The sequence below is a fragment of the Anabrus simplex genome, chromosome 1 (assembly GCF_040414725.1).
Source record: "Anabrus simplex isolate iqAnaSimp1 chromosome 1, ASM4041472v1, whole genome shotgun sequence".
In the NCBI taxonomy this organism is placed as follows: domain Eukaryota; kingdom Metazoa; phylum Arthropoda; class Insecta; order Orthoptera; family Tettigoniidae; genus Anabrus; species Anabrus simplex.
The window spans coordinates 863,497,359-863,511,138 of record NC_090265.1 but is presented as its reverse complement, the minus strand read 5'-3'; the positions used below and the strand labels follow the sequence as shown (position 1 = coordinate 863,511,138).

Sequence of the window (13,780 nt, the reverse complement as noted above, 5' to 3'; positions counted from 1 at the left end):
AACACGTGTGGGATCTCATTGGACGCCGTTTGCAAACTCTGCCCCAGCCTCGTACGGACGACCAACTGTGGCAAATGGTTGACAGAATGGAGAACCATCCCTCAGGACACCATCCGCTCTCTTATTGACTCTGTACCTCGACGTGTTTCTGCGTGCATCGCCGCTCGCGGTGGTCCTACATCCTACCGAGTTGATGCCATGCGCATTGTGTAACCTGCATATCGGTTTGAAATAAACATCAATTATTCTTCCGTGCCGACTCTGTTTTTTCCCCAACTTTCATCCCTTTCGAACCACTCCTCTTTGGTGTTGCATTTGCTCTGTCAGTCAGTGTATTTGAATCTGTGAATTTCCTGTTTATAGTCATTTTTGTTTTACTGATGTTTAGTCCATATTCTTTAAACTTGCCATTTCAAAGGTTTAGTTTCTCCTGTACTTCTGCTTCATTTTCTCCCAAGATTAGAACATCATCCGCATATATCTGTGTTAGGCTCTTTGAAATATTCTTCAATGGATTTTATGATCAAATCCATGACGATGAGCACGAGTTGTGACAACGCACTTCTCTACTGGAAGTTGGTTTCAAACCAATCTGATCTTCCATACTGTACTTGGACACAGCTAAAGCATTTTTGACAGAGTGACAACTTTACCAATCAGGAAGTCTGGTACACCTGTACCTTCAAGGCATTCCCAGATTATCTCCCTAAGCACAATGTCGTAGGCCTTCAAATGTCCATAAAAACTATCACCAAGTTCTTACCATATTCCCAGTGCTTTTTCATTAGCCTTCTGAGAGCAAATATCAGGTCTGCAGTGCTACGGTTCTACTATATTCCTGATTCTTCTTTCAATTATCTTCTCCAGAAGTTTAAGAGTGTGAGAAAGTAGAGTGATGCCCATATAATTTCCACATTTCTTCCCGTTTCCATTTTTATATTGGGGTATAATGATACTTTTCCTCCACTCCTCTGGTATATTGTTATTTCTCCCGATGACAAACAGTACTCTATACAACTACTGTATGCCTTGAGTTCCAGTTGCCTTTATCACACCACGAGTGAAAATGAAATGGTGTATGGCTTTTTTTCAGTGCCAGGAGTGCCCGAAGACATGTTCGGCTCGCCAGTGCAGGTCTTTTGATTTGGCGCCCGTACGCGACCTGCGCATCATGCTGAGGATGAAATGATGATGAAGACCACACACAGACACACACACACCCAGCCCCTGTGCCAGCGAAATTAACCAATGATGGTTTATATTACCGACCCTGCTGGGAATCGAACCCAGGACCCCTGTGACCAAAGGCCAACACGATAACCATTTAGCCATAGAACCGGACATGTCACCAGTGAGGTCATCAAACCCTGGGGACATAACATTCCTGATGTTCCAAGCTCAGACCCCTCTTCTACCGATATTATAGCTGGTGTTGTGCTCCATCACTCAGATTTAAACTGCAGTCTTCAGTGATATCATTTCGAAGACTTTGTCCATTTAGTAAAGTATTCAAGTAGTTCATTTTTTCTCTGATGCCTTGATCTGTCTTCACCAGTGCAAAGGTGTTCCTTCTTCTATTTTTGACTACTTCTTCCTATTACTTTCACAGTCTTCTGTTAGCCTGGTAGTGAACTCATCCCAACACTTTTACTTTTCTTCAATCAGCTGTTTCACAAATAATTTCTTGTTTCTATTCCTGTGCCTCAGGTACTGAAATTCATCTTCTTGGTGGAATGATTTCTGTTTTTTTTTGTTGTTGTTATCTAGCCTCTTCTTTGCTGCATTTTTTCTTTCACAGCAGTTTTCACCCTCTCATTCTACCATGGTGTTTCTTTCTCCCTGCATATTGCACTTGTCCTACATGATTCAGTGATTCATCTTATGAAACCAGGGTGTCCTTGAACGACAGCCATTATTCTTCTGTTCCTCTTTTTTCATTTTTTGGTCATCTGGCTGAGATCTTTCTTTGGTAGTCTTCTTTCTTCCCATCTTCCCTTAGCAATCAGGTCTTTGTAATTTTCTTGCGCTTGACATTCTGCACATGGACGTTCCCCACGTGCACAACCAAAAGCCGGTGGTCACCACTGAGACTTTCACTTGGAATAACCTTAACATCAATGATGTACTGGTTAACACATTTATCAGTTGTTATAAAATATAGTCTATTACATTACTGTCCCCTGCTTCCCATCCCAACTGTAGCGTGCGATTTTATGGCTGTATCTCTTCTGAAACTAAGAGTTTTGTATGCTCAGGTTATTCCGTGCATAGAAGTCAATCTGGTTTTCTCCCTCCTGGTTTCTACCACTATAGCCATGAAAGCCTATGATGTCTTTGGAGCCCTGCCTATCTATCCCTACTTGGGCATTCAGGTCTCTCATAATTATGATGATGACCTCCTTTATTTTGTCTTCTAGATCTACAAGGAACTAATCTTCTTCACCTGCAGGAGAACCTGCGTGAGGGTCATATACTTGGAGAAAGGTACGGGACACCTGGCCAACAGGTAATTTCATTTTAATGATTCTGTCACTCATATAAATTATGTGGGTCTGCACATAAACATCTTTGTGGAGAACACAGGTAACTCCATTTCTGGCTTCATTAGGGTTTCCACTCTAGTACAATATATATAACCTTTCTGAACATTTCCATTTTGTCTCACTCGACCTTAAAATCCAGAGTGTGCGCCCGGCCTGTCCTGTCCTAGAGGTCTGCAATTTCTTTGCATTTACAAATAAGGGTGAGGATATTGAAGGTTCCAATTCTGAGCAGTTTCTTCCTGTGTAATGTCGGTCTCTTCATACATCTCCGATGAGCTTCGAGTTGTTGGCTGTCTCAAGTTCGTGAGTTGCATGAAGAGTTGTCATGTCTGGTAATTTTAACACTTTTTAATCTGAGTCTTGTTTTGGTTTTGACAGCAACAAACTCTGTTCAGCTGGCTTTCTAGGCCTAACACTGTAGAGGATTTTCTGTTGGGAGTAATCTTCCTTAGCCTTTGGCAGTCCCCTGCCACACTTTGTGTGTCATTTCCTACACAAAGGCTTCACCAAGCCTCCTAAGGGTGAATGAACTCCTCCACCCTTAGGCATTGGTTCTTCCTTAGTTTGTTGGGTTTGGCACTGGCCGCACAAGCCTCAGCCAGGCAGTCACAGGCAGTATCATCAACTGTCACATATGGTAGCAGGATGTTCCTGACCTAACCTTGAAACAAAACAATCAACATTACATTATAGGCTTTAATCCTCGAACCAGTAGCTGACAACAGATCGGCAGGTGTGCGCCTATCTCAACTGCCGCTGACGATAGACCGTCAGGTCTACTTTACCAGTAAATACAGGTACAAGAAGTGCGATTTTTTTCCGTTAGATGGCAGCATTCATCAGGCAAATTTTCTCCTTAGAATGTTTTGGTGTTAAATACATTCATTTACGTGTAAGATCTTTGTAAAAAAAAAAAAAAAAAAAAAAAAAAAAAAAGGTTGCAATTCGTACAACTCAGAAACACGTGCCGATTTTGTTGTGGCTTGTTTTCATTGTTTACTGTGCGTTATGCGCAAACGATGGCTATATTTTCAGATTTAAATGATGATATTGTTATAGAATGAAATACAGTGGAACCTCAATTCTCCGTTTTTGGAGGGACCACGAATAAAAAACGTACAACATGGGAAAACGGAAAATCCGGGAATGAATGAACCATCAACAATTTGGCTAAGCATTAAAAAAAAGTGAAATATGTATACTTATAATCTTACAAACACCCCTAAACCAAACCAAACTACAGCCACAATGGGCCTTCCGCCTACCGAGCGACCGCTGCTCGGTCCAAAAACCTGCAGATTACAAAGTGACGCCTGGTCAGCGTGACGAATCATCTCGGCCGTTATTCCTGGCTCTCTAGACCGGGATCGCAATCTCACCATTCAATAGCTCCTCAATTAAAGGTACCTAATCGTAGAATGAGTGAACCTGGAACCAGCCCTCAATATCCAGGTAAAAATGCCAGACTGGCCGGGAATCAAACCCGGGCCCTCCGGGTGAGAGGCAGGCAAGTTAGACCGTGGGGCCGGCTTCAAACAATTACCGGTACGGGACTTAAAATTCTCGAAACTGTACATTCAGTTTTACCGGGGAAACTTCGTCAGTTTCCTCTGAAAACTTCTTTTAAGTTCAGAAACTTTGATCAGCCAAACTCTTCAAAAAATCTAATACCTGTAATGCCAATCCAAACAACAATCGGCCACAAGTAGTTTTTTATTCTCTAATCTAATACAATAAAGCACATTAGAAACAAAAGCGCCCAACACGATGGTGAAATCCTTTTTTTTTTAAAATCTTCCATTGTAATTTGGTCACCGGTATACTGTTTGTAGTCAGTTTATGGAAATCTTGTACCGCGTAAATTAACCCTACATCGACTTTTAAAGGTTATGTTGAACTCGGGAATATGGTTTTGAAAATGTAAGTACCAATCCTCAAGTTCTTGAATGCATTATATTCAGTTCTGCCCGTAACTAATCACAATCAAATTGGAAAGAGAAAAATATCATTAACACTTCCGAAATTATGATTATTCATGACGTTGAGCTCAGCTGGAAAATGCGCTCGCTGTACAAGCCGGTACGAGTGCGAAATGATACAAAGTTTTTAAATGTAACGTGCGCAAATAAAACGACTGCAGTTTTATAACATTTTAACACAAAAACGTGAAATTCCCAGTCTTGCATTAGGGCGATAATATTAAAATACTAAATTTGTGTTAATTAAGAAGGAGCCATTTCGATTCCTGCCTGAAAGCCCAGTGACTATACAGTGCCCTGAGGGAAGTGCCGAAAACCTGTTCAGCGATACACTCGAAAAAAGTAACAAAGTAAACATGTAATCCTGCACATTAATGTAGACATTTTGCAAGTACGAACATTTGACGAAACTTGTTCCGTCTTCAAGTAGAGCTGTAAAAATGCGCTCTGTCTCCTTCCAATTGTTGTGGACACACTCTGCTTTATGATTTCCGAGGATTCTCTAAACGGTACCACCCGAATGCGATGCTAAGATGGTTCCTTATGCAAATTCACCGCCGATCGCTTTTCCGGTACAGTACTTCCTCAAATATGGACGGTTGATCCAGGAAATCGTTACTTGGAGGAACGGATAATGCAGGAATTTTACGTGATTTAATTAGGATGCTCACAGGACCAAGTAATTTGAACGAATAATACGGGAAAACGTAGTTTCGAGGAACGTATAATCGAGGTTCTACTGAACATCGGTAAAATCAAGGCCCACTGCAGCAGAATGGATAAGTGTTGTGCCACCTGAGGTTGGTTATGAACACCCGTCAGAGCTCTATCAACTTCTATACTTTTTATAGAATAATTCCTGAAGTATTAACACTATTCACTTAAAATTTGCATGCTTATCATCAGAATTAATTTCTCTACAAAGTGTATATTTCAATAAGTTTCAGAAAACTGATTAGTCATTTATATTTTATGTGTAAGTAAAAAATATTTTTGAATTTTTTGAGGGGGCATTTAAAAGGGTGGAAAATTAAAACAAAAAATAGTATATTGTAGGTAAATGCAAACCACTTTTCAAGTAGTCCAGTTCATGTTGAATGTTTCAGTGCATATTCTGAGAATAATACATCTGTGAGAGTGACGTACATCAGGTTCTGCAAATGTGTGGTGCACACCCACCGGTTAGAGTTATTTCAACTACCAGTTTAAGGGTTAAGTTAAAAGTAAGATTGCCCAGCTCATAAATTCTAATTTTAATTAATTATGCGGGTAAAGAATGTGCCAATTAGTTTATTAAGAAGGGTCTTTAGGTGATGATACAAGTTTCTTTTTAATGGGGAAAAAGAAAAGTATAACCACAAACATTCAAACAGGAATGCCAAAGAAGTCATGAATGAACAATCAAGCCCTTTCACAATAATGCATTTGTTCATGTCCTGAGTATAATATATGTCTAATTTCAGTAAATAATACCCCGGTAATCAATTCTTCTTTCATATATCCAGAATTGCGTCAGCAACTTTGAAATTAATATCACAAAAACACTTTCTTTCTAGAGACAGTTTATTTATCCCTTTCTGTATGACTTTGGCACTAAGTTACCAGGTCTCATGAAGATGAGCACCACTTACGAATTGTACTGTATTGTCTCTAATGTATTTACTTATAGTAAGGAGCTTTGGGAGTGATTGTTAAAAAGCAATAAGTGCAGGCGTATTTTCAAACCTGTTCCATTTCAACGTCATCTTCTTCATCAACAGGTTGGATGTGACTTGTCATTGGAGAAGAAAACTGATGACCATTACCCAAGTGCAAAGGAATTGTCTGACCATCAACTGTTGTAACCGTAATAGACTGGCCATCTGTTGTTGTAATCTGTATAAGAGAAATAGAGATGAATGTTAATCCAAATAAAGATTTACAATATAAGAAAGTAATCCCAAGGTGGCACTCTGTCACAGATATGGAAAACTTTAAAGCATTGTAAATTCTCATTTAATAAGTATTTCAGAGAGTGAGGGGTCAAATACCTGCAACTCACGTCCGTCTTGCATGGTGAATCTAATGGGGTTGCCTTCTTCATCTGTGACCTGCAGCGAATGTGATGCATCCAGTTGCACTGTTCCAGGGTGTGCTAAGTGATTGAGTTGAAGCTCTGACTCAGATGCCATGCTCACCACTGATGCTTCATCAGGAGCTGGTACTTCTGGTGCATCCTCTGGCTGTAGAAACAAAGAGGAAAATTGATACAACATTATGCCTCAATTGTGAAGGGATAAAACAAACAAACAAAAAAAACATTGTACCAAAAGCATCTATGCATTAGGACATAACACATCTCAAATTACACTGGTACAGTAAAACCTTATTAATCCAGACTTCCTTTAACCCAGAGAAAACTTGTTGTGGATGCACACTGCAAACAGTTCCTAATAAGCTGCTGTATCAAATACGCTCATGTTCATAAAAACCAGAACACCATGAAAGACTAGAGATAGCATGGTTCACACTTTTATTTTCATACTGATTTCCCTGACTGAAAAGACAATATTTCTCTGACTCTTGACTCATTAAATGACAGGAAGGATATCAATCTTTTTTTTAAATCTGCCTCCACCATCCTCATAGCCGTCCACCGCTCACCTTTTAATTCTTACAGTACTCTTTGATTACATAATAAAAATTTTCAAAGTGAATACAATGTCATAGTTTAGTACTTTAAAGTAAATACTTAAACATATTCTACAATATAGATAATACAAACATTTTAATGTATGCTAAAAATTAATACAGTATGTCATAACATGTGTAAATTTGTACCATTACATCTCTAGTAAATTGAAATACATTTCAGATAACACTAAAAACCGCCTTGTTTTGGACAATGTCATTGATTGGATGTCAAAATGGTTAATTGTTGATTTCGTCCATCCTAAATACATGAAAATCAGCAAGGCTATGCTTGTTTTGCCTTCTCCAACAATAGTATTTTTGATGTGATGTTTTCTTCTTCCCTCAAAGCTTCAAGTTTCTTTACTTTTCTAATATCTTCAAGTTTCTTAATTTCCAAGGATATCTTTCGTTTTTCTGCTCTATTCTTTTCTTCTTTTTGAGCTCTCTTTGACTGCTGGAGGCTGTCCTCATATCTTTTGTGGGCAGCTCTGACATTGTTCAAGAGTGCTTTGGTTATTGGTAGTTTCTGGATGCTTTCATAGAATCTTATTACATTTTGAACCGTACGTTGTGCAACTAGGCTGTGTTCATGTAGATCTTCAATAAGTAATTTTATTTATTTATTTATTTATTGAAAATCCACTCTCAACAGTAGCATTTCCATGAGAAAAGATTAGACCAAGTTTAATAACTTGCCACAGTTCCTGATATTTTATATTCCCCATCAATAAGCCTGAATAAAAGTCATCAAGTCTTGCAAATGAACTTGCATTTTCTAAAAAAGTTTTGAAATGTTGTTCAAATGTAATGTGTGCTTCACAACAAAAGACTGTTGTACTGTGTTCTAGCTTTTCCAGCAAAAACATCAGAAATTCAGTTAGCAGTGTACAATGATTCTAATAGTATGTTAACTCTCTGTTTTCCTTGTTCCGATTGATTGAATATTATGTTGGGCTCCAAAGATGACAAATCTTGTACATTTCTGTACTTAATAGGACATTTTTCTAATAATTTTTCAGTCACTTTGATCAGTATAGTTTAACACATTCACATACCATTTAACTGAACTTATTTGTGCCTTGGTGTACCATTTATTTTCATTACTTTACATGATATTATCACCAACACTGAAAAAGCATGCTTTACAGCAAATTAATGAGAGGAAATATCCAAACTACTGTCAGATGTTCTTTGTTAAGTCTTTATGTGTATGGTAGATCATAAAACAGTCATATACGTGCACAACCACCTTGCACCGGTGGCATTCAAATGAAGATTCCTTCCTCAGACCCTGTGTCACACAGACTTTGCATCTCTGTGATGGGATAACCTTCTTCGTTGTTCGGGGTATTTTAGTTGAAAAGTGTCCCCAGTGCCTCTCCTGAAGTCTCTGTGGTGTATCCCCAGGGCTTGGGCATCCTCATTTTGGATAGGCAGGCAAGGTCACACTTGCCAACAGCTGTTCAGCCAAATGTCTAGCATGTAGAAGTATATATTTTTTGTATCCTTTTACATACTTCCTCATGAAGGGGAATGATGCGAGTCTCTGGTCATGGGAATCAACACCACCCATTCCACAGTTGTAGTAAACAACAAGATTGGGTCTGAACTTCTTTTTTCCATCATATTTTACCACTTCAAAATAATATGGCCTTCATTTCATCCACAGATACAGGAAACCAGTGTTCCTTTTCATACGATATTACCCTATTTATATCCTCGGCAGCTGATGCAAGACATTTACTTGCATAAGCATTTGTCTCATTGGTCAGATGTTCCCAAAAGTCCACTGTTAGAAATTTGTTCACAACTTGCATTTCGTTCGGGCATTGTCCTATGTGCCTTTGAACAACACTATTTATTTCACCAGTTGCGATGCCTGAATGATACTCTGGAGTATTAATTACGTGCTTCCAGTTCAATTCTCTATCGTGTAAAATATGATTAGAAGCTGTTGGTGTGGCATCAGTAGTAGACCTAAAATTCAAGGACGTATTTGACGGCAAAACAGCACTTTGTTCACCCCTACCAGCGCTCACGTCACTATCACACAAACTACTTTCACTACTCTCATTTCCACTAAATTCTTTGTTGCTTATTTCTATATCAATGTCACTCTCTTCTAAAAATTCCCTTATAAATCACTTTGTCACTCAACTTGGAGGCAGCCATGATTTAGCTTACGAAGAGGTTGCTAAGATACAGGTTATTCTTTCCACAGAATAACTGCACAGAAATGTTTAACGAATACATCAATGGAATAAAACAGTGCTTTCATCTGTCAGAAGTTTAGCTTACTAATATCAAATCCTTTCACAAAGGAAACCGGCTTGGAGCGGGTCCGGAAATAAACACTACGTGCGAACTGAAAGATCCGTCTTTGTACCGGAGTGCAGTCAAGAGCCAGGACGGAGAGATCCGTCAAAGTACGTCAAGTGGTTAACACTCTAATCTGAACTTTTGAATATCAGTTTCCTTTGCTTTGGTTTCTTTAAGAAGCTTTTTGGTTTGGAAACCAATATCAATATTTTTCAAGTCACGGTACTTGAGCTTATCTTTGAACCCTTTCTGCTTGTGTGTCGTCAGGTCGATAGCCATCATTTAGCGTTATAGCTCGTGTATCGATCCTGAGTCGACACAACGTTTCGCCGCTCGTTGCTAGGTTACCTGGCATGCCAGGGCTTTTGTACTTCGTTTTGTAAGTGCTGGTCCCTTCCAGAAACCGAAAGAAACCAAATAGGAGTGTTCTAGTTTCTCTTTGCTCAGCAAAATTGCTCCATTTCCTTGACAACGGAAAGCAGTCACGTGAAGCAACATGGCGGCGCACAGTCTGACCTAAGCCGAGATTCTTGCGTCTGTTTCGGCTGATTTTGATGATAGTGGCCATAAAAGTGATGAAAATTTTGAATCTGGTGATGAAAGTGATATATCCATTAGTGATGAAAGTGACGATATTGATATCAGCGTCGCAAGAAATCATGGAGGAGGCGATAGTATTATGACTCATCCTGGTCCGAGTCATAACGTTCTGACTTCAAACATACCTTGAAGATCATGGAGAATGGGTGATGCAGGATTACCCAAATTTCCTTACAGGTTAGTCAGTGGATTCATAAGTTGTGGCAATAGACCTAAAATAGAACTAGAGTACTGGCAGCTATTTTTTACTGATCAGTTGCTAACCTCTATTGCCCATGAGACAAACAAATTTGCTGAAATGAAAATACAGCAAAATACTCTACTCCAGAAGAGCTGAAGGCATTTATTGGTGATGAACAGTAAGGCAGAAATGCAGGATTATTTTAGTGAAGACTGGTTGGATAAGCAACCAGGGCTCCATCCAGGCATTTGCTTTGAACGCTTCCACACACTCGAGACAAACCGTTAAGAAAGTGAAAAACATTATTTTGTGTCATGTAAATACCATACATTCATTAATTTTGTAGTTTCTTCGTGTATATATTATTACCACCAGTACTTAATACTAGGTTTTATATGAAGAATGCTGACAGAAATAAATACAAGTTGGGAGAAATCAGGACTTACAAATAATTCGAGCGGAAAGGAGAAGAGAGCAGATGTACTAGAAAGTTTCTCATTTCTTATGAACCTCTCCAACGAACTACGTAAAATGATTTGCAAATCTATCTGTAAACAAAAACGGAGCTAGTGGATTCAAAGTTTGAAATTTTCTTAGAAATGGTTCACATTCTAGGGAGATGTTTTAGAAAAATGCCACTTTGCACTTGATGAAACTATCTTTTGTTTGTTTTGAAATATTTCTATTTGTATTCAAAACTTTTCTTGAATCAGTGAATTCCTTAATACTATCAAAAATGTTTAAAAGTCTGTCACTACATACCACATTATCCAACCATCTAGTAGTACAGTATTTTAAAGAAAATACTCGATTGCCAGTAAGAGTGATATATTCTGCACAGCGGGCAGGAGAATAATTGAAAATGTAATATGCATCTCGCAAAACGTCATGCAAGTTCCACTTTGCAGCTAGCAGACCAGACCCAATCACTCCATTTACTGTATTACATTTAGCCCACATACTCCAACGTTAACGAGTCTTTTCCCATCAGGATTCTCTTCCTTCAATCTATCTTCTAACTTTTTCATAAAACTCAAATTAACATTTGGGCCATCCATTGAAAACTGAAGAATATTTTTTTGCTTCAATGGATGGATTCCTGCACTCAAACTTTCAAGTAAATTTTGCCCAGTAGCTCTGCCTAAAAACACAGTGTTAAAATACTCTGTACGTACTCTACTCCTATTGATGTCAAAAAACCTAACAAATATATCCATCTGTCTCATCAAAATAGATGACAATCATTACACTGTTGCAATGTATCTTTGAGTTAATTGGAAAAATGAGGAGCCAGACCATAGTTAGTAATGTATTTGCACTTTGTGGCATCCATTTTAAACTCTGAAGCAACTGAACTGTCTGGGAACATTAGTTTGAATGTTTCTCCTAAATCTGAATGTGAATTTAATGAAAACTTGCTATTAACAACTTTCAAAGCCCATATTGCTTCCGCTTTTGTAACATCATCCCTTGTGCAAAATGATTCAACAGACTGTTGAGCGGATTTCAAAATCTCAGGTTGGGATGAAATTTCCATACTTTCTTGACTAGGTGGCTGGATATTTACTTGACTTGTATTATAGTTCATTCCACGCTAAGAAAACAGTATTGCTCTTATGGACCTACAAGGAGTAAACACACTCCCTCTGAGATGCCCGTAATTCCTCATGATTAAGAGATATTATACTGTACTTTGTAATGTATTATGAAAGATAGATAAAAAGGATGAGGCATTTTTGTCCGTGAGTTATTAAAATAACTACATAACATTTCCTTTTTCATAAATACATTCGTAGGGAGGAAGCACAAAGGTGGGAACAGCCATCGCTTCATTGCCTTCCTTCAGTTTCCTTCTTCTGTGTTGCTCTGGTACAAGCCTCGTTAAGTCCCTCACTCTGTGAATTGCCGGCAGGTCCCTTCTGTAATGAAGTCATCTGCAGTATTTATTTATTACATGTGTGTGTTTTAGACTTTAAATGAGTGAATAATTGTCTGGTGTTGAGTGAGAGTTATGCGATAAGCCTACGTGTGTGATTTCTTTCTTTTAACATTAATACAGTGATTTTTTTTGTAGAGAATTTGTGTGCAGTATTTGTGTGTTGCCAATCGTCTCTGCAGAACGCACTAATGAACATGTCCTGTGAATATGAACTTCCTATCTCTAGTCTTTCAAGGTGTTCTGTTTTTTATGAACATGAGTGTACATTGGAATTTCACTAGTTTTTTTGAAGGGACTAAAAAATTTAAATGTCATATGCAGGAAAATGTACTACTGAAAGCAAAATTTACAATTTGTGTGTTTAGGCTGATGAAGTAACAGAAAATAAGTTTTCACAGATTTAACTACACTACCAATGGCTTTTTCTTTTGTTTGTTGTTTGTTGTTCCAACTTGTATATTACTGAATCCATCTTTGTTAATACAGCCATATCATCACTGCCAACAACAAAAAACGCAACACAAATCGCTGAACAGTACCCATTGCTTCTCTGGCATTTCACAACGGTGTTAGTTCCATTTCATCCTCTCCATCATCACTTTGCTCTTTCAGCTTCTCGGACATTAGCTGATCCAGGATTTTTTGTTAATCATCGTGGACTGACAAACCATGACTCTGTAGTTACATTCTGTGTATTCGATGAACGTCATGTTGTCTTCCACCCCCACCATCGTGTGCCAATAAACTGCTTCCACTATGTTTTCAATTGCGGGTATGATGTCAATGGCCCCAAAACAGCTAAAGCTAGCTTTATGGAAAGAGCTCCAATGTTTATAAAAAGGAATCCAAAGCACATTTTACGAAATGTATCTCCTTCAAGTTGCTTATCTTCTCACTGTGGAATGAAGAGAAGTCTACCACCCTTGAACAAGCCTTATTGTATAGTCCTACTTTACACTTCATTGGATATCCTGATTGAGAGTCTCCAGATGACTTGTGCAATATGGTGGGAAGATACGATGTGTTGGTAGGATGTGCTGCATACGGGTCAACAAATATTTTCCAGTTTTTAGCACCCATCTGACTATCCAGCGTACGTAAATACTGTTCATATACCACAGATCTTAGCCACACTTTCGGATTTTAAGTGTATTTGCATGAAAATGTCCACACATTTTTAAAACAACGTTGGCCCTTTGCTTTCCTTATTGTTAGAGGAACCAACTTTTCTGTTCAAATTTTATTGCAGCACAACAGGACTGTCAGTTTCTCTTTACATAACTCCTTACCATGACATTTCTCACCCTTAAATGCCAAGGTTTTGTCATGTTGAAGGTGATAAATTAGCAATGTTTCATCTGCACTGAAAACATCATTTGGTCTGTAATTCATGAGAAATGATTGCAGTGTAGTCTTTCCATCTTTATATCAGTCTCTCGGTTAATGCTAGTAGCTATGCCTCGCACAAATCAATACACTAGATTATGCCTGTTCTTAAATCACTCAATCCAACCATTAAAAGTGAGAAAATTATAGAGTTCTAGCT

The 13,780-nt window shown here is 38.4% G+C and overlaps 1 protein-coding gene across 4 annotated transcripts in view; it reads right to left on the bottom strand.

Annotated features, from left to right (window-relative positions):
* LOC136857648 (zinc finger protein 431) overlaps positions 1-13,780 on the bottom strand; it is a 187,147-nt gene that overhangs the window by 16,310 nt on the left and 157,057 nt on the right. For all 4 annotated transcript variants that reach the window (XM_067136465.2, XM_067136466.2, XM_067136467.2 and 1 more), the window contains 2 exons: positions 6,553-6,744; positions 6,248-6,397 (listed from right to left, as the gene is read on the bottom strand). In XM_067136465.2, the coding sequence (XP_066992566.2) occupies positions 6,248-6,397; positions 6,553-6,744 (342 nt within the window). The remainder of the gene's footprint in view (positions 1-6,247; positions 6,398-6,552; positions 6,745-13,780) is intronic.